This window comes from Syngnathoides biaculeatus, chromosome 22 (genome assembly GCF_019802595.1).
Source record: "Syngnathoides biaculeatus isolate LvHL_M chromosome 22, ASM1980259v1, whole genome shotgun sequence".
Taxonomy (NCBI): domain Eukaryota; kingdom Metazoa; phylum Chordata; class Actinopteri; order Syngnathiformes; family Syngnathidae; genus Syngnathoides; species Syngnathoides biaculeatus.
The window spans coordinates 17,947,253-17,966,320 of NC_084661.1; the positions used below are offsets into that span (position 1 = coordinate 17,947,253).

At 44.4% G+C, this 19,068-nt stretch overlaps 3 protein-coding genes across 7 annotated transcripts in view; all 3 read right to left on the bottom strand.

The window, feature by feature from the left end:
• Positions 1 to 1,600: 1,600 nt before the first annotated feature.
• anxa11b (annexin A11b) lies at positions 1,601 to 9,498 on the bottom strand. Its single transcript, XM_061809939.1, has 15 exons — positions 9,356 to 9,498; positions 7,924 to 8,275; positions 7,811 to 7,848; positions 6,994 to 7,119; positions 6,808 to 6,895; positions 6,163 to 6,257; positions 5,936 to 6,049; positions 5,481 to 5,571; positions 5,200 to 5,279; positions 4,488 to 4,544; positions 4,314 to 4,407; positions 4,148 to 4,243; positions 3,573 to 3,631; positions 3,375 to 3,497; positions 1,601 to 3,074 (listed from the first exon to the last, which is right to left on the bottom strand). Exons 2-15 carry the CDS (start codon positions 8,264 to 8,266, stop codon positions 3,015 to 3,017), a joined length of 1,464 nt encoding a protein of 487 aa, XP_061665923.1. The 5' UTR covers positions 8,267 to 8,275; positions 9,356 to 9,498; the 3' UTR covers positions 1,601 to 3,014.
• Positions 9,499 to 9,725: 227 nt separating this feature from the next.
• On the bottom strand, positions 9,726 to 14,114 carry ppifb (peptidylprolyl isomerase Fb). The gene is made up of 6 exons (XM_061809940.1): positions 13,868 to 14,114; positions 13,730 to 13,760; positions 12,536 to 12,624; positions 12,355 to 12,451; positions 11,475 to 11,550; positions 9,726 to 10,438 (listed from the first exon to the last, which is right to left on the bottom strand). Exons 1-6 carry the CDS (start codon positions 14,006 to 14,008, stop codon positions 10,303 to 10,305), a joined length of 570 nt encoding a protein of 189 aa, XP_061665924.1. The 5' UTR covers positions 14,009 to 14,114; the 3' UTR covers positions 9,726 to 10,302.
• Positions 14,115 to 14,835: 721 nt separating this feature from the next.
• LOC133495499 (zinc finger MIZ domain-containing protein 1-like) overlaps positions 14,836 to 19,068 on the bottom strand; it is a 70,725-nt gene continuing 66,492 nt past the window's right edge. For all 5 annotated transcript variants that reach the window (XM_061810234.1, XM_061810235.1, XM_061810236.1 and 2 more), the window contains 2 exons: positions 18,531 to 18,803; positions 14,836 to 17,957 (listed from right to left, as the gene is read on the bottom strand). In XM_061810234.1, the coding sequence (XP_061666218.1) occupies positions 17,850 to 17,957; positions 18,531 to 18,803 (381 nt within the window). In that variant the 3' untranslated portion in view covers positions 14,836 to 17,849. The remainder of the gene's footprint in view (positions 17,958 to 18,530; positions 18,804 to 19,068) is intronic.

Here is a 19,068-nt window from a genome sequence, read left to right on the forward strand (position 1 = left end):
TATAGATCGCCGCTCGCACACACACACACACACACCACGTTTAAACAATGAAACGGTTATGTAAGACTTTCCCGCAGAGAAAATCCATGCGGCTCTCGGCAAGAATTTGGAATGTAAATTCCCGCGCGGGGGTGTTACGGCCCATAAAAATAAAATAAAAAAAAAATAAGAAAAGGGGGAACATAAATGTCACACTTTTGTTGTGGTCTCAAAGCGAGCAAGCCTTTTGGGTTGTGGTTCTGGACCGTCGTCTTTTTTTCTTTTTTTTTTTTAAAGAGTGAAAAAACAGGACCAGCAGGTTTGTCCCTATCAATTTTTTTGTGTGTGTTTTCGTCAATCGTGACAGGAGGAAACGCAGGCGACATGGAGGAAGGCGATGATAACCATAGAACAGGAAACCCGACCTGGAGCAGAAAACGGGTCAGGTCGTCGCGTCGTCGCGATACTTACGTGGTCGTAAGGGCGAGTTCGTAATTCCTTCGGATTAGAATACGGAGACTGTTTTGTACTATCTTTATATTATGCTGCTATGTTTGAACATGGCGGCACGGTGGATCAGCTGGTAAAGCGTTGGCCTCACAGTTCTGAGGTCCCGGGTTCAATACCGGACCCGCCTGTGTGGAGTTTGCATTTTCTCCCCGTGCGGGTTTTCTCCGGGTACGCCACTTTCCTCTCACATCCCAAAAGCCTGCAACATTAATTGGACATTCTAAATTGCCCGGAGTGCGACTGTTTGTCTCCATGTGCCCTGCGATTGGCTGGCGACCATTTCAGGGTGTAACTCGCCTCCTGCCCGTCGACAGCTGGGATCGGCTCCAGTGCGAGGATAAGCGGCAAAGAAAATGGATGGATGGATGAATGTTTGAACATAGCAAACTTCACCGAAGCCTTTCCTGAAAGATCCTGATGCATGGACGGTATGTAGACAAATGAAAAACAAAAACAACATTCATTCAAAATGGGCCATGCTCAAAACTGATCCGAGCCTTCGTTGGGTGAAAATACACAAATCGAACACAAAGCTCGCAGGTCAACTTGAATCAGTCGCAGTTCATTTCATCGATCGCTAGCGGGCCGAGAGGGCCCCCGCCGTGCCTAATAAAGCGAGCGGTCGTCTTGCGGGGTTCAGCATTCGAGCGTCCCCACAGCGCCTCCTCCGTGTCTTCAAATCAGGGATCAACGAAATCTGGGATCTCTCGAAAAGCAAAATCCGCTATACTGAGTAAGCAAGGTATCACTAAAGAAAAAATAACCCTCCGAAATATTAACATCAAATATTTACGCATGGCCTCCCCCGTTTCATAATGGATGAGCGCGAAGTGAAGGGGAAAAGTTGCGGCGGGCGGCATCATTCGCCGGCCCCTCCGAGGCCTGTGGCCCGTGGACATCCACGCGTCTGCAATATGGCCGCTATTTATAGCCCGCAGGACGCCGTTCGCTGTCCTGAATCATTTCGTCACATATTGCCGCTTGCGTAAGGCTCGGGAATCGTACCTTTAAACACACAAACCTGGAGCCTGGGAAGCTCTGAAGAAGACAAAGGGCAAAAAAAAGAAAAGAAAAAAAAAAATGAAATGACAAGCAGGTAGCATGTAACGTGTCGTTTTTTTTTTTTTTTAATTTATCTGATTGAAGTGACAACTGTGGTATTAGTCCGTATATTTTGTACATGTCCAGCTTTAAAATCCCAAGATTGTCAAATGGAAAAAGAGATTCAGGTGCAAAATGTCTCGACAGGGCCCCCTAGTGGCACTGGCGCAGAAGGCCGCTGACTGAACTAGCCGGAAATGAAAAAAAAAAAAAAAATACAATTCTGTTCAATAAAAAGGCTAACCCAAGTGCATGAGGCGATGATTACGTTGCATAGGTTAGCAGGCACGAGTATACTTCAGGTTAGGGCACAGGCATTAATATTGCAGATATTATGCACATAAATCATAACGGGAAATGTATTAGGGACCCTACAAAAAAGCTTGCACGAGTAACATCTTTATAATTGATATACATGTAAAATGGCTCTACCTGTATGGTAACGTTTGGCGGCAGGGCCCAATCGACTGGCTTATAAAGTATAAAATCAGAAAAGTTCAAAAGTAGAAAATACTTTGATACCTTGACTTGAGGGTTGTTCAACACAGAATGCAAAACGCCACAGACGGGCTAAAAAAAGAGCATCGGCTCGGAGGAGACTCAACAATGAAACTACTCACAGGTATTTATACTCTTGAACCTCAGCGGAAAACGACAAATATTACTGCAGTTATTGAGGAGTCGTGACCCTGCATTATCCTGCCCCCGGGCGGCCATCTTGAATTCTCTGATTCTCGTTCAAAACATGACAACTTTTTTCATTTTTGTTGATTAGAGCTACAAATGCTGTGAGTCACACACGGCCGACTTTGCGGTGGGCACCGTGGGTTCGATTCCCGCTCAGTGACGGTGTCGACATGTGACCCCCCCCCCCCCGCGACTGACGGGCGACCGGTTCTGGACGCAGTCCGCCTTTCGCCTCAAGTTAACTCAGTCCGGCACTCCCGCGACCCTTGTGAGGCTGAGCGGCTTGGAAAGTGGATGTTGTGAGTCAAGGTACCACCGTAGATGTACAGTACGTCATTTTTTTTTTCCTGTTCGATGCATTTGTAAAGCTGTTTAAAAACAAAAATACTATTTGAGTTTTTCACGATGCGCAGCGCTATGATTCAATTGTAGAATCAAACTAACATGTAATGTGGGAAAAAAAGTGAAGCACTGAAGTATTTACAGCACTTCACTTGACACTCGACAATGGCGTATTAATGAATATATGGATACACATTCAATCTTCTGCGTGGGCAAATTTCCAGGCAGGCACTTCTTCGATGCGCTAAAGTTCAAACGTGTCTTCTAAGCGTTAATTTGGCTAGCGATGGCTACAACGTAGACACAAAACTAAGGACGAGGTGGCCGCGGTCAGACTTGCTGCGAGGTCGGGCGGAGCGCTGACGTGTGGCGCCCTCGTCGTCGTACGACGTCTTTTAGTCGTTACCGCCGCAAAGCTTCAACAACAGCTTCTTGTAGTCACCGGAGGTGTCGCCCTGACAACAGACAAACGTTAAAACACAAAAATTAAATATACAGGATATTTTTTAGATTTTTTTTTGTCTAATGATATTTAGTCAAATTCATTTTAATCTATTATTATTATTTTGTCACACTTTAATTTCTCTGTTGCCAACTAATAAAAGGCAGCCTTGAGCAGAAATAAGCCTGTTTTGAGGGGCCGGGCACTTCATCGCCAAGGTGGCAAGTGATACATTTCTTGGGGAGGGTTGAAGTGAGGGTGAGGAGCTTCATTCGCCTTTTTTTGCTGCCATCTCGCGGCAAGTGCAACTTACGGAGATGTGCGTGTACAGCGACTTCCCGTAGGTCCTCACGTACGCCTGCCTGATGTCCAGCATGTCAATCTCGGAGCGGGACACCATGATGCGGACCAGGGTCCTGTCCTTGGTCCCGGCGCCCTGAGGAACGGCAAAGTTTAGATGTTTTCGGAAAAAAGCAACGAGCGGGTGAGGCAAATGGAGAGCGGGCCGCACCTGCATGGCCTTGTGCAGTCGCTCGGCAAAGTAGGCGGGCGTGTTCTTGATGCATTTCACTAGGGGAGGAACACGCGCATTCATCACGTTAGCGTTCCTGATGACTCTGCCGTGAACGATGCAAATCTCTCTCCCCCCCCACAGGCTGAGGCAGAACAAAATTCCCTTAACCCATTCACCGCCTGAATACTTTGAAGGTGGAACGTTGGATTATTTTACAATAATTTGTCCTTTACAACAAACAGAAAAATCTGCACATTTGATTTTGTTTGAACGTTAATCTTTGTCTGGTGTAGATTTAAAGAAAAAAAATAAATGAAAACTTTGTAAAAAATACACCTGATTTGAAAAAAAAAAATCACCATTGAATCGGTCATGTCCTAATTATTACGCCTACGTTGCTATGCGGGATATTGTACAACATGAATAAAAAGCAAAGATAAAAAGCAGGCACATTCAAGAGTTAACGGAATGGATAAAAGATTTTGTTCATTTTGACTTTGTGTCAAAGGCAGAGTAGTTTTGATTTGATTTGATTTGTACGTGTGGCGTGGTGCCGGTGACGGGCCACTTACCCACCGCCACCATGCCAGACTCCACGTTGCCCGACATTTCTCTGCAGATGCTCTTCTCGATGTCTCGACCGCACATCTGCTGGTACTCCTGGAAGACTGCGAGAATCATCGCACGTTTATTTCAAAATTGCCAGAGCGAAATTAAGCTAACGCGTCGTGTACCCACCGGCCCGCAGGTGAGGCTTGCTGCGGGCGCACAGGATGGCGTTGAACTGGGATTCGTCCGTGCCCACTTTGTTCTCCCCCGCGGCGTAAAGTTTCTGTCGCGGGGACGCGTGCGCACGTTCAGACGACGGGAAGTGGCGGGAAGACGTTTCACGAGACGATGGCGGCGAGTTACCTGAGCGTCCTGTTTGGCGAGCGACAGGTCGACGTTGTCTCTTTCGTCGCGGTTGCCCTGAACCCATCGAAAGAGGACAGTCCGGGGTTAGGAGCCGCTTCCGTGATGCCGCGGACATTTTACATACATTAAAAGGATTCTTAAAAAAAAAAAAAAAAAAAAATCCAAAAAGTCCAGTTATAATGTTTATATATTATTATTATCTATGTTTTTTTTTTAATTCAATTTTATATATATACATTTTTTATTATTATACATATATATATATATATATTTTTTTTTATTATTATACCATGTACCGGCGTGTCAAGTGTTTTTTCTTCTGACTTTTATTACAGTGTAAATAGAGAGTGAAAAAACTCACTCCGTTGTAATTTATATTGCGATTTAAGACTAGTTAAACCCAAACGAGGACTTGTGTCGACTTGGCTGAAATTTGCTGGGGGCTTGACTTGCACGTATATGATTTTGGCACAGTGTCCTTGGGAAGGTGCTGCGGTTTTGGTTAGCAAAGCGTTGAAATTCAGTGTACGTGTGTGAACAATAGCCAAGTATAAAAATACAAAGTGTTTTATTTCCCCCTGATGGGAAAAGGAATGCATTAATTTGTCTTTAGTTGGACAAGCTTTTTTTTTTTTTTTTTTTTTAAGGGGTTGGGGGGGGGGGGCACATTGTCACACAAGAGGAGGCCACTATTAGAGGAAAGGCCGACCTGGCAGAGGGAAACCAGGAGTCTTCGGAAGTGACCGGAAGTGTCACTGTTGATGGCGTCCTCCAGACTTTTGCCGTACTCTGGAAACAAAGTGTGGAATTTGGTTGGAGCGCAAAGATGTGGTGGAAAGTCACACTACCAGAATCACACTCCCCAAAATATATTCAAAGTGCAGCAGAACCAGAAGCGAAAGAACAACCACGACGACAACAAAAATGGTGGCAGCAAGTCAAGCATTGCTGTATTCAAGTTGTTGTGTTCTTGGCTGTTTGATAACTCACCCGCTTTGTAAATCCTCACTATTTCCTGAATCTCAGAGTTGGAGCGAGACGAGAGGATCTCGATCAGACAAGCCTCATCCGTCCCGGCTCCCTGAAAGCCAAAGAAGATCTGATCAGTTGAATGTTTTGAAAACGGATACTTTGCTGCCTTCATTTCTGACTTTCATTTGCTCCTCTACCACGCTTCTAAATCTGATAATCTTGTTTCCAAAATGTGCTTCGGAAGCGCTTAAATTAACTTAGAATGGCTTGATAACCTGCAACCACAAACAAGACAGCCTTGGCCTACATTGATGGAAGTTTGCTTTTGCGCTTGAGAGCTCCCTCTGCTGGCCACAAATGGTTATAAACAAACTGGACAGAATACAGTAGTAAAATCCCAACAAGTCATCGGAGCTCATTTAAAAAAAAAAAAAAAAAACAACCTACTGTAGCCTATTTAACAACCAGCTGACCTTTATTGCCTCTCTGAGTTCAGACGCGTCAAAATGCGCCGGGCTCTTCATCATGGAAAGAACGAGATGCTCAAAGTTTCCAGTCAGCTCCGACTTGAGGTCGTGGAGCAAATCCTGCGGGGAGGGAAACACGGAAAAGACAAACTAGTGCCACGTCTCAAAACGCAAGATTCTCAGCCATCTAACAGGTCCACCGGCTCAGGAACACGAGTCGGCAAACAAGCCACCTTTCCGTAAGTTGTTTTGTACGCCGCCACCATGGGAACTCTCTGCTTGTTGCTTCGGCTTCCCAGAAGTTCAATGATGGCGTTTTCGTCCGTGCCTGTGGCAAATTTTACATCCTCAATGTGTGCACATAGATACATACACGCATACACACGTACACGATATTAATACAGTGGGAATCAAAGCCATTTCAGACTTTTCTTTTGAAGTTGGCGCCATAACCGTGCGTTCGCCGCCTGGTGGCTGACCGACTGCATTGCAGGCACTGCTGCGTATGAAGCTCATTTCAGTTGCAGCAATCCCAGCATTTTAAATATTAAAATAAGTAAATACAGCACTGGCCAACAGGCTCGTTTCATTGTGGAAGCCAAAACCGCAATCACCATTAAAACTCGATTAATTGTGCAGCCCTGTATAGATAAATAACATAATTATGCAACATTAATGTCCTCGGTAGTAAAAAAAAAAAAAAAAAAAAAAGACAGACAAGTGCAACAGTAACATTGTATATAATTGCATGAATTATTTTAGTATATTAATGGTATTATCATTGTGAGCTGCAATGTTTTTGTTTCCAGCGTGGACGAGTACTGAAGAGCGCCAGGCGGCGAGACCTTTGCCTCTGAATATGTTATATTAATACTCACCGAAACCCTTCATGGCCTTGCGAAGAACCTCCACGTCCCTCAGTGGATCGGCCCCAGGGAAGTCCTTAATGGAGCCCCTGAAGCCCGTCTATTTGTTCAAACACAACAAAAAGCGACAAATTTAAGTGCGTTTGGCCTGGAGGGGAAACATTTGGAAAAAAAAAAATAATGCATCGGTCACATTACCGGGACGGCGGGCGCCTGAGGGTTGGCCGGAACGCCGCTTCCGTACCCGCCTCCGCTGGGGTAGTTGGGCATGGGCTGCTGGCCTGGTGCCGCCGCCCCGGGGTACCCCTGTGGAGCCCCCCCTGACTGAAAGCAGATGACAGCTGTGAAGGCTGAATGTACTATGATTGATGATATCGCTACATTGCAAATTTTAAAGCCGTGGTTCTGTCTGAATTTTTACTTGTGCGCCGGAAGTGTACGAACGCACGGTCCCAAAACGCGGTAATGAAGTCTACCGGAAGAAATGCAGCAGAAAAAGATGAAAAGAAGCTCCAGAAAAAGTTGTCCAGACATGATAGCCAACGCAACAACGATGTGATGATTCACAGCCATATCATTTGAGCCAACGCATCATTTATTACATTTAATATTTCATCAAATTTATAGAAATCAGTATCCAAGAAGTTGCTAGCCCCCAGTTTTAAAAGGCTTGGCAACGCCTGTTTTTAGAACTTTGACGTCTGACCTCATTTCGTATTAGACGTTAGCAATACGCTAGCGGACGTCTGCTGAATGAACATTTTGCGGTTTAAAATGTTTTCTCTTTTTTTAATTGTCGAGGATATTAATTTGACAGTCAAAATCAACAGACTGAAGAAAACATCTTAACGTAAGCACAATTTGCCTCTTATTTGGAAAACTGTGATACTGAGACCCCCCCCCCCCCCCCGCTAACACTGAGTTCTTTTGTGTTCAAATACATTTTGAAGGTACATAAACGAAACCTTTTTATACAATTCAGGTGAGCCTTTATCCCCACAAAGATTTTACATACCACGCCGTAAGCTCCTGGCGCCGCCCCCCAGCCACCACCTGTGGAAAAACGCTGCGGTGTCATCCATTTTGTCCTCAAGACAGGAGTCCAAAACGGAGGACTTCATGTCTTACCTCCCGGAGGCACGGACGGAAAGCCCCCCGCCTGAGGCTGTTGGTATCCTCCGGCCTGAGGCTGTTGGTATCCTGCGGCCGGCGCAGGGTAGCCGCCGCCCTGTCCAGGGTAGCCCCCCGCTGCGGGCGGGTAACCGCCGCCCGCGGGTGGGTAACCTCCGCCGGCTTGGGGTGGGTATCCGCCGCCCGCCTGCGGGGGATAGCCTCCGGCCTGGGGCGGGTAGCCCCCTGCCGCCTGGGGCGGGTAGCCGCCGGCCTGCGGGTAGCCTCCCCCTTGCGGCGGGTATCCGCCCGCTTGGGGTGGATAACCGCCCGACTGAGGAGGATAACCTGGGTAACTCATCTCCACAACCTGAGGGTGACAAGAAGTTCCGTCACAGCTACTTCTTCGTCGAAACAGGTACTTGCTCAATGGGATGTTCTGGTTCCTGATCTTGACATTAGTTCTCCAAAATAATAGTTGCAGAGCAGCATATATTTGTGTTTCACAGGAGCTTTTCTGTATGGTCATTTGGATGTTGACCTACCACAACTGCAGCCTCTCGTTGCAGGACGACATCTTGTTTTTTTTTTTTTTTTTAAATGCCGGGCTCAGTGCGTTCTTATACAGTACAGCACAGTAAAGCCCCTCGAGTCTGTTCTTGCATCGTAAGTGATAGTTTAATTCATTACACATTTCAACTGTTGAAATGCGTCCCTTGATAGTGAAAGCCCATCTTGAAAGGGGGGGGGGTGGACACTTGGTGAGATTTTGACCCTTGAAAAGCACAAAATGTTCACAAACACGACGCTAAAGCCAAGTAGAAGTGAGGCCCGAACTCTTTGTTTATAGATTAACAACCAACTAATAGTGAAGAATCCTCAAAATCTTTTCATAAAAAGGAAGTAAGCACCGTGTTATTAGTTATTCTTTGAACAGTTTTTACTGTCCGACGTTCAATGGCGGTATCACCGCAAGACGGCCCAATAATGAACTGGGCAGCAGCTCGGCTGAGCTTCTCCGTTAAAATGACGAAAACTTCATTTTCAAATATTTGACGGACGATGTCTCCGCCTGATGTCATTTAGTGTTACATAACTCTTCCACCCCCCCCCCGCCATCCACCGGCAAGCCCTCGACAGAGTTAGCTTCCTTTTAGCATCCGCTATTATTAGCTCGTGAGCTTGCTCGCTGTTTGATGAGAATAATTTTGAAGAAATGAATATTTAGCACGAAAGCGATTCAATAGATTAGCTGGTTTAGTGGCGATGTAATTATGCTGGGATACGTTGCTCTTGACCTCGAGCGTGCATGGGTGGGCGACATGTTACATTCTATGAACAAGTCAATGGTGGGGGTGGGCAAAGGGCAAAACAGCACAAACACTCGGGGGGCTGTGTCGTCTTAATCGTAAATACCGTTTAAAATGAGACGAAGAGAAGTTTCACTTACGTGCGGCTGCTGCGCGCTTCAGGAAGAAGAAGAGGATCGACGAGGGAAGTGGAAGTCTTGGGTGTGTCCTGGGGAAGGGGGGGGGGGGGGTCGACCAACTCAAATCCACAAAACAACCTTTGCGCTCAGCTGCTGCTGCAGCTTTAGTGACCTTCGCTTGTTCTCGCCAAGGACATTCAAAATGGAGACAATGCGACACTTGTGTCAACAATTATGGCCTGGACAATATGCTCGTTTGTGAGCCCCAAGAAAAAGTTGCCCCCCCCCCCAAAAAAAAGCAAGTAGAAGTATGGAGGATTGTTTTAAAAAAAAGAAATAAAGTACTGCATCAGCATCGATCCCTGCTGACACCGAGTCAGTCTTCAGGCACCACAAACTCAACGCTCAAGACTGCCAAACAGTTTCATCCGTCACGCTCTCAACTTTTGGAACAGAACGATTCTGGGCACCGATTATTTGGCTTTTTGACACATATCTTTTTTTTTTTTATTAATTGAAATGCATTCATTCAGATTTAATCAAATGTCGTTGTTACGCGAGAGAAAGTAACAAATAGTAACTGTTGGATTTCGAACTGGGTAACGTGTAACGCCAACGACATTTGCAGTCATCTTTCCCACCGATGTGCTGGAAAGGAATCGGTGAGATTTCTAATAACGCGATTGGCCTTCACGTCTGGAGCAAGACGCCGTGTCCGACCTGCGTGCATCTCTGCAGTTTTCTTACAAAAATATTGATGGTGAACGACAACCACCTTGAAAAAAAAAAAAAAAAAATCCCCTTTATTGATGGAAAATTTAAAAAAAAAACCCCTTTTCCAAGTCAGATGACATAATGGCTCAAGTTCACATTTCACAGTGAGACGTTCGAGTGCGTCTAGCGGTTGGCCGATCAAAAAAGGGAAACGCCCGACCGGAGGGCTTCCCGTCGGGAATTTTGACAGCAGACTACTTGAGCTCGCCGCAGTCCGTGATGGTGATCTTCTTGGATGTGTGTCCCGACCGCGAGCCGAAAGATTCCACTTTCTTCACCACGTCCAGTCCCGCCTTCACGCTGCCGAACACCACGTGTCTGCCATCCAGCCTGCGTGAGGGAGCCGCGCCGTTAATACGCATTTGCATTATATCGCGTTACATTTACTACCGGCCCTCGGAAAAGCCGCCGGATGAGACCTCACTCAACTATTTTAAAACGATTCCTGGATGAACACAACGTGCTGCAAATGAAAACAAACACTAGTCCTTTGGAAAAAGGCGCAGAAAGTCCACATTTTTCAACCTTTACGGCATTCCAGACACGTGTAGTAAGTGCCCTCATGACAAGGGTACTTTATAGCATCGTTTATGGGATTGTTGGAAAGTCAAAGATTCTTGGAAATCTATTGTTCAGACAATTTTCTATAATAGTTGGCATTCAGGTTTCTCGTTGCGCAACGCTGTGTATCTTGGGTGTATGTATCCCGAGGATTTTGCTGTTCATAAAAAGAAGGCCACGCTGATAGATTTTGGCCTCCTGCAGGCCAGGACAACAATTGCATCCTTATTTTGGACAAAAGTGGACGTTCCTTCAATAAAAGTATGGATGTTGGAAATGGCATCTTGTGTTGCACTGGAAAGACTCACGTATATCAGGAGAGGAAGAGCTCAGGAATTTGAGGACATATGGAGACCCTTGGAAGAGTTTTTGAAAAAAAATGGGAACACTATTATGTCTGTGCATACTGTTTTTTTTTGTTTTACTGTTATTGTGTTGTTTTTGTAAAATTATGTATGAAAAATCAAATATATTGTTTAAAAAAAAAAAAAAAAAAACCTTTACGGCATCTTTGCTGTGTGGTTTTTTTTTTTAAGATAGCATTTAGAAAAGGACCCCAATCATTTCATATGAATCCAACGGCAGATATTGCTGAGGTAAATCTCCAGCTTGCCCTCCTTTTCCCCCCCCTCACTCAAAAGTTTTAACCCCAACACGTTTCTGTATTGGAGCTTACAGATTTTTTTATATCTTTTTTGAATGGAGAAATGTGAGTTTTGAGTGGCCAGTGACTTCGAGATGACCACATAACGGCGTAACTTTGAAGAGCGACAAGACGGAAACGTCATGAAGTCTGCGGTCGTACCATTCCGTCTTACTGGTGCAGATGAAAAACTGGGATCCATTTGTGTTGGGTCCTGCGTTGGCCATTGACAAGATGCCTTGAGGAAATAAACATTTTCGGATCAATATTCTGAAAAACACCACACACACACACACACCAATTGATCTCAAAACGTAAACACTTTCCAGATTTTGGAGCCGTATTCCTCCAATTGGACAGAGATATTACAAACATTCATCTAATGAAATATGGCTCATAATAATACAGTGAACCCACATTACGACAGCAAGAATCTACAAATTGGCAACAATCTCAAAATCAAAGAGCAATATACAGTGGATTAAAAAAAAAAAAAAAAGTCTCCATCCCCCGCTCAAATGCCAAAAATTAAACAAAACATTATCTCCAATTAATGTGACCTATAACATGTAGAAACCAATTGGGGGGGGGGGGGAATACAACGGGAAAGATAAAAATGAATTCCTGAAAAAATATGGTGACAAAAGCCGAGCAGAACAGCTGAACTTTATTTAGGGTCAACGGGACAAGCCGAAAGAAAAACAAGAAGGGGCGGAGGCGCTTCAGATGCTAACTGCGATGATTCACTTTATGACATAACGTTGAATATGATTGGCTGATTCTGAACACAGCCTCAAACTTAATTTTTTTTTTCCCCCCTCAATGAATTATTGGGCCCCACGTTTTAGATGACAAAATCTGTCATTTGAAGAAGGGTGTGCGTACTTTAACTACTCTAGTGATCATTTTCTGTTTTTTTTTTTTTTTTTTTTAAGTCTCTTCGATGCGTTTTAGGGTTTATCAGCCATCTTAATAGACGAAAAAGTTCTGATATGATTTTTCTTCAAGGTGGCAACATTGAGCGTGTCCGGTAGGTTCCTACCAGGTCCGGTGTGCTTCAGTTTGAAGTTTTCATCTGGAAACTTCCATCCGTAAATGGACTTCCCACCGGTTCCGTTGTGGTTTGTGAAATCGCCACCCTAAAAAAAATGAATAAAAACAAATTTGTAAATAAAGCGTGACCGAAAAAACAAAAACAATATGTAGATAATATGTGTGCGTACCTGGCACATGAACTGCGGGATGACGCGGTGGAACGTGGAGCCCTTGTAGCCGAAGCCGTGCTCCCCCGTGCACAGGGCCCGGAAGTTTTCTGTCACAGGGAAATTATTTTCATTAAATGTTAATATTAAAAAAAAAAAAAACATCCTTGACGCAAGAACGTTGCATAACATCCTCCTTCTGAAGAATTCACTTCCAGGAAAGTTGTGGTTGACAATTACGGTACAACAAAGGCGGGGAAGCATTGTCATTTTTGGACACAGCCCTAAGTGGCACGGGGAACAAACGCTTCGCACACCCGTAGTCGCGGGTTCAAGTCCAGCCCTCCCTGTGTGGCGTTTGCATGTTCTCCCCGTGCCTGTGCGGGTTTTACGAGGGTACGCCGCCTTCCTCCCCACATTGCAAAATCATACACGGGAGGTCAAATGAAGAGCGGGAATCAGAAATCTCGAATTCGAGGCCCGGAAGGAGCCTGCCACGCTGTTTTATGTGGCCCGTGTACCAACTTCTGTGATTCTTGCTAAGATTTCTACCAAATTTTACATTATACGTAATGTTCAAATATATATATACATTTTTGGTTCCCTCATAAGAGCCCTGAGGGAAACTGACTGTGCGGTTCCGACCGCCTTTGCGACGGCGGAGGCCTCGCCCCGGCACTCGCCGCTCGTTGACGTGATTTAACTGCGGTCATACACGCTTCCACGTCTCCAAAATATCTGCAAGAGTCACGAGATTTGCCGTTAATCGCTTTTGCCACAAAACAACAACGACAAATATCACTGGCGTCAAACCGCCACAGTGTAGCGCCAACTACTGGTAAGGAGGACTACATTGACTTCATATTTCCTTTTTTTTTTTAAGATTATGATTATACTAAATATCTGTAGCTGGTATGAGGACCTGAAACCTTGAAATCAGGTCGGTTTCGGCTCGATATTCGGCCCTGACACCCGGTATCCCTACATACCCTCCTCCGCTTTACGTAAGATTATGTTTTACATTACATTGTGTCATTACAGTTAACGTTAAAACATTCAAACAACATTACATTTGATGAACATTCTGCTTGTGTTTTGTTTTCGTTTTCATTTTTCCCCGTGGGGTCGGTCTGCTGCTCCGTAATGACGACCTAAGGTGGCTTTTAAGCGGCGTAAAAACCACGAGTCAATACTTGACTTAAGGTGACCGCTTACCTGCAGTTTTGGGCACAACTTCAGCGTTGAGCTTGCCACATACGAGAGAAAACCGAAAGAGAAAGGAAGTTAGTCGGTGTGTGACAAAACTCCACAGACGCCATGAAAGTCAAAGAAAGGTCACGTTTTGTTGCTGACCTCGAAGGTGACCCTGCCAAGCGGCTCCTTGTCGGCCGAAATGTCGAAGTAGACCGTCGGCTTGCTGTTGCCGGTGCTGCAAAGCCTCGCGGCGGTCACCGCCAGCGAGCAAACCCCCACGCGCATCGAAAGGGACATCATTTTGTCTCGAGAACGATTCGAATCGCGCAGAACGTAACTCGCTGCCGTGCCGAAGTCACGTGTTCATGCCGCTCGCGTTACGTCGGCGCGACTCGGAAGTAGACGCGATACGAGATTCGCGTTCAAAAAACATCGCGAGATGACTACGGTCGAAACAATATGGCGCACGGTCACGCACTAAGCGCTTGCCAAATACTGTACCGTTATTTTTTATGTGTATATACACACATATACATATATATATATACACACACACACATATATATATATATATATATTTTTTTTTTTTTTTAAATTTCTCTTGGTCTCATTTGATTCTGTTGTCATGTATTTTTGTGAGCGTGTTTATCATATGGGGACTACGGCATTGGCAGTTATGTAAGAATTCCATAAGTAATCGTTGCTTTGCACGACTGGAGTAGTTCATTTTATTCATTGAAGGATTTCTTATTCGGGTTTTGCACTTGTTTTTGACTCTTGCCAACAGTTTGTGCTTTTCATACGTTTTTCCCTTGAATCTCTTCAATTTCTGTCCTTAGTGAAATCAAATATTACTTTGCTCTGACTTGCACTGGGAGCTGGAAGATGTGTGCCTTTGCTAGAATTTAAGAGAGTCTGAATAATTTCCGTACCCACAGAAAAGACAAATGTACATACATTTTTTAAAAAGAAACCGTAAGTAGCTATAAAATATCTCCTGTCTCATTTCATTATACATTTTATTTTTAATTGTTTGCTTGTAAATTATGATACCCATTGTTCGTTTATAGTTTTTCTTGCAAAATAAAAACTAATTTAAGTACATTAACTGAAAAATAAAGACCACGTAGGATCTGAATACATATTTATTCGATAAATATGAGGGTGTCACATGGTCTACCTACATACAGCTCTGCAAAACTAAAAAAAAAAAAAGTCAGAGCAGTATGAAATGATTGTACATACTGAAATGTACAAACACAGACAGTGGCTTGTCGATGATAGTTAAAAAAAAATAAATATGTGACTTACAATCTTTTGGACTACTTTTTTTTTTTTTTTTTTTATAAAGTATACAAGCGACAGACAATAACATAACACAGACAGTCCCAAAAAGGGAGGTGGGCATAAAATTACCAATTTTCCACTTCCAATAGAGGGCTTGCAATTTTTTTTTTTTTTTTTAACGTATTCGGAGGAAACAATGCACATTCCCAGGGAACATGAATACATTTCTGCTCACGTTTCTATGTTCATTTACATATTTACAGGCATCTTTAGCACACGTGACCTCACTTTATTTCCTGGCCTTTCTCGCTTTATTCCCCCCCCCCCCAAAAAAAAAGATTGAGGCGACACAAATGTGGCTCACCCGTATGCAAGAAATAAACATGAATTCATCTGTTTCCTTTCAGATAGTATTAAAAAATAAATAAAATGATGTGGCAGTGGATAGTCAAAGATTAATATTATTATTTTTTGGCCAGTGTCCCGAACTGGAAGAAGTGAATTCAATGATAACAAATTCTGAGGAAGGCTACAGTGAGATATTTGATTTCCAGACTTACATATGAATAAAAAAAGGGGGTGAAATGTATCATGTATAGTTAAAATAGCCTTGATTCTTTTAATGACAAAACAATATGAACAATACCGTTACAGTATTTTAAAATATGCTCATTAAAATTCCACCGTATTGACACATGATGTTCACATTACATTGAAAGCCAGTAAGGGAAAACACAAAAGTAGCACAAAATAAATTACAAAAAGAAAAAAAAAAAAGAGGGGAATGTATACAGCAATAATAAAAATACAGGCTACAGTGAGATTGAAAATTTAGCATTACTGATTAATAAAATAGTACACAAAAATACATTTCCAGAAGGGGCAAAGTATGTATACGGCAACCGATAAGGCAGAAATTTCATGAAAACAATCATTAAAAAAGTCGACAGTGAGAGACATTTTCATTTCTAGTGTTACAGATGAAAATCAATGGTGACAAAGTATAAAAATTACCACAAAAAAAAAGGGTTGGGGGGCAAGATGACATCTGACAATAACCCCAAAATGTTTTTTTTTTCAAGACAAATATACTGTTTTTATTAAAAACAATGTCTTAAACTGATTTTTTTTTTTCTTTAAATATACACTTGATATAACTCAATATACCAACGTGTTGGCAATAATTAAAACAGTGAATATCGGCAAAATAAAGAATTGAAAGCAACACAATGGATGGATGAACAGTTCAGAATCTCTGACTGGTTTTTGTTTCCTAAAAATAAAAATGAAAAAAAAAAAAAAAGAAACAACAACAGACAGGAAATAACTTAGAAGACATTTTAGGCGGACGAGTGTGGGTTAACGTGAGGACGATGAGGATGACGCGCAAACAGTTTTGTTTTGTTTTTTTTTTTGTTTCTTCATTGAGATGATAGAAAAATATTCACAGTGATATTTACAATCACAATAGCATTTCTTAGAAAATAATACATTTGCATACTGGAACAGCATCAAACAGACAGTCCAGGAAATGTAGCACAAATACTGCGTTTGCCACCCATTTTGCCGTGGAACGAGCATCGCTTTCGACACGCACGCGCGTCGTCGTCGCCCTCCCGACTTTGGTGAGCGCTTTCCCAAAAAATGTTTTAGCTCCGATGAGGTTAACACGACAAAACGAAACAAAAAATAAAAGGAGCAAAAAAAAAAAAAAAAAAAAATTGCAGCGAGCATTAACGATGTGCCTTCCGTGTTAGTGTTTCATTAAATCCAACAAAATACCCAAAATTTTGCTTGGCGCACTTTTCCATCCGTCAGTCACATTCAAACTCCTTTTGGGCGTCATTTCACAGATTGAGTGGCGACGAGAGAGAGAAAGAAGGAATGGGCATTTCGTCAACCGTTTTGGGGGGATGGTTCCGAATTAAGGAATTCTTCCCATTGTCATTTTAGATGACGAGAGTTCCAAACCTGAATTGATTTCAAACATGGGCAAATTTGGAGTTGAAACGTTTCTCATATACATGAATAAAAGCTAATTCTCCACAGTACAAAGAAGATCGCATTTTATCCAAGCGGAGACTAAGGGCCGTTGCAGAAAGGTGGAGCCCCCGGAGTACATTTCTGCCACGTCCAGAGCAGGAAGCTGTAAAAAACCGCGTCGAGTCGAGTGCGCGGCTCGGCGTGAAACCCGAGAAAACAAACCGGGCTTTTGGGAGCTTATCCGTGGTGAGAAGACGGGTTCCGTCCAAGAGGGGACGAAGGGCACAGCAGGAACCTGTGAAAACGCAAGAAAGACTGGCCGGCAGAACGAGCATCTCGTACTTCTCCAAAATACGGGCTGAACTCGGAGACTGCGGAGCACAACGCAGCGGCGTCCACAGTGAGAAACGGTCAAGCACTTCCTCGAACTTCCGAATTTGACAACATTTGCTTACATTGCGAAAGCATAAATGTGGGGGAAAGTGAAGCGCTGCGGATACTTTCCGCACCCACAAATGACTCCCGGCGCTTCGCTTTCAGAGACGTACAAGTTTGAGGGAAATAATTCATGACGTTGTGCTTCTGAAGTGGGGCATGGCGGGACGAACAAAGCGGTTCCTTCTCTGATGATGATGATGATGATTTCAATGCGACAAGGGGAATGTTTGTGGACTCCAAACAATTTCTCATAGCTGCGCGATTCAAACGTTCCCTTCCGACGTGTCCTTTTTTTTTTTTTTTTTTTCCATCGTCCTTTCCGAAGCCAAACAATACAAGAGGAAGAAGAGAAGGGGAGTGCATCTTTGTTGTGTTAGTCAAGTACTGAGTCTTCTTGTTTTTGTTTTTTTGTTTTTGCAGTCCACGACGAGCCTCAATTGTTCTCGAAGAGCGACAAGAGGTCATCGTTGCTATTGCTGGGGAGGTCCGGGGGGTCCAGGTAGGACAGCAGCTCGTCCGGGTTGGCCAGTTCTGGAAGAAGCTGTGGGAGGGAGAAGCCAAACTGAGTTGAGGTGCTTTTGCAAAAGTCTGCACACCCTCACACACCGGGGCTGCGACTGTGTAGAATCCGCCAGTCACATGCAAACTCCTTCAATGAGAATCTATCATGTACTCATTCATCTAGCGAGCTAGCTAGCAATCAATTTAAGCCCACTTTATACTCCCGCATTGCGTCACGTGACCGACGCGATTGAAGTCACATGACGTACCCCGCCATTCCCACGCCACCCCCACCTCGACTTCTTTTGCAGTACAATTAAACGTATCATCCGGTCATTTCTTTGATGGCCGCCATTGTTGTTGCTTAGTTCCCAAATCCTACCCGATACCAGCCGTAGCGACACCACTGGCTTGGAGAAGAACTGCAGTGCTTTTTCAAAAACTGTAACGCGTGGGTTGCGCATGAGTATTAAAGGGAAAGTACGCGCGGGACAGCCGCAGTGACGTCTGCGCCGAGTATGAAGAGGCCTCTACAGGTCCATCTTTCAGTCCGGCCGGACATCCGCCCGCAAATCTGTCCTCAAAAACGGCTTGAACGTCACGGTTGACTCACGTCTAAAGACGGTTCGGGCATGTCCGACCCGGCTTGGCTGTCCAAACTGCCGGAGGTGTTGAACGTCAGGTCGCCGTGGGGGTGGCTGTTTGGACCGGGCTGCTGCTGAGGAGGAGGGGGAGGGAGTGGCGGGGGTTGCCTCGAGGGGGGCGGGGGTCCGCTGTGGTGGACCTGCTGCTGCTGCTGCTGCTGCTGCGGTTGTTGACGCGGCGACCCGTGCATGCCGTGCTGCAACGCGCCGTGCGACGGCTCGTTGACGGAGGAGTGAGGTATCTGCCGGGATGAGGGCAAAATGTGAATACACGCCCAGACAGGAAGAGAACCGGGGTCTTACTTCTCCACTTCACCCGAGAGGAGACTAAGGGCACACGTGAAATTCGGACAACAATGCGCCACTGCACTTATTGGTCAAAACAAGACACACAGACAAGAGTGGCGCAGAATGAGGGTACCCTGAACTCCCTTCTCTACTGTAGGCAGAGACAGTTCATCCAAAACTGGACTAAGGGCAACTGTGAAAGTGCTAACCCTGCAGCTT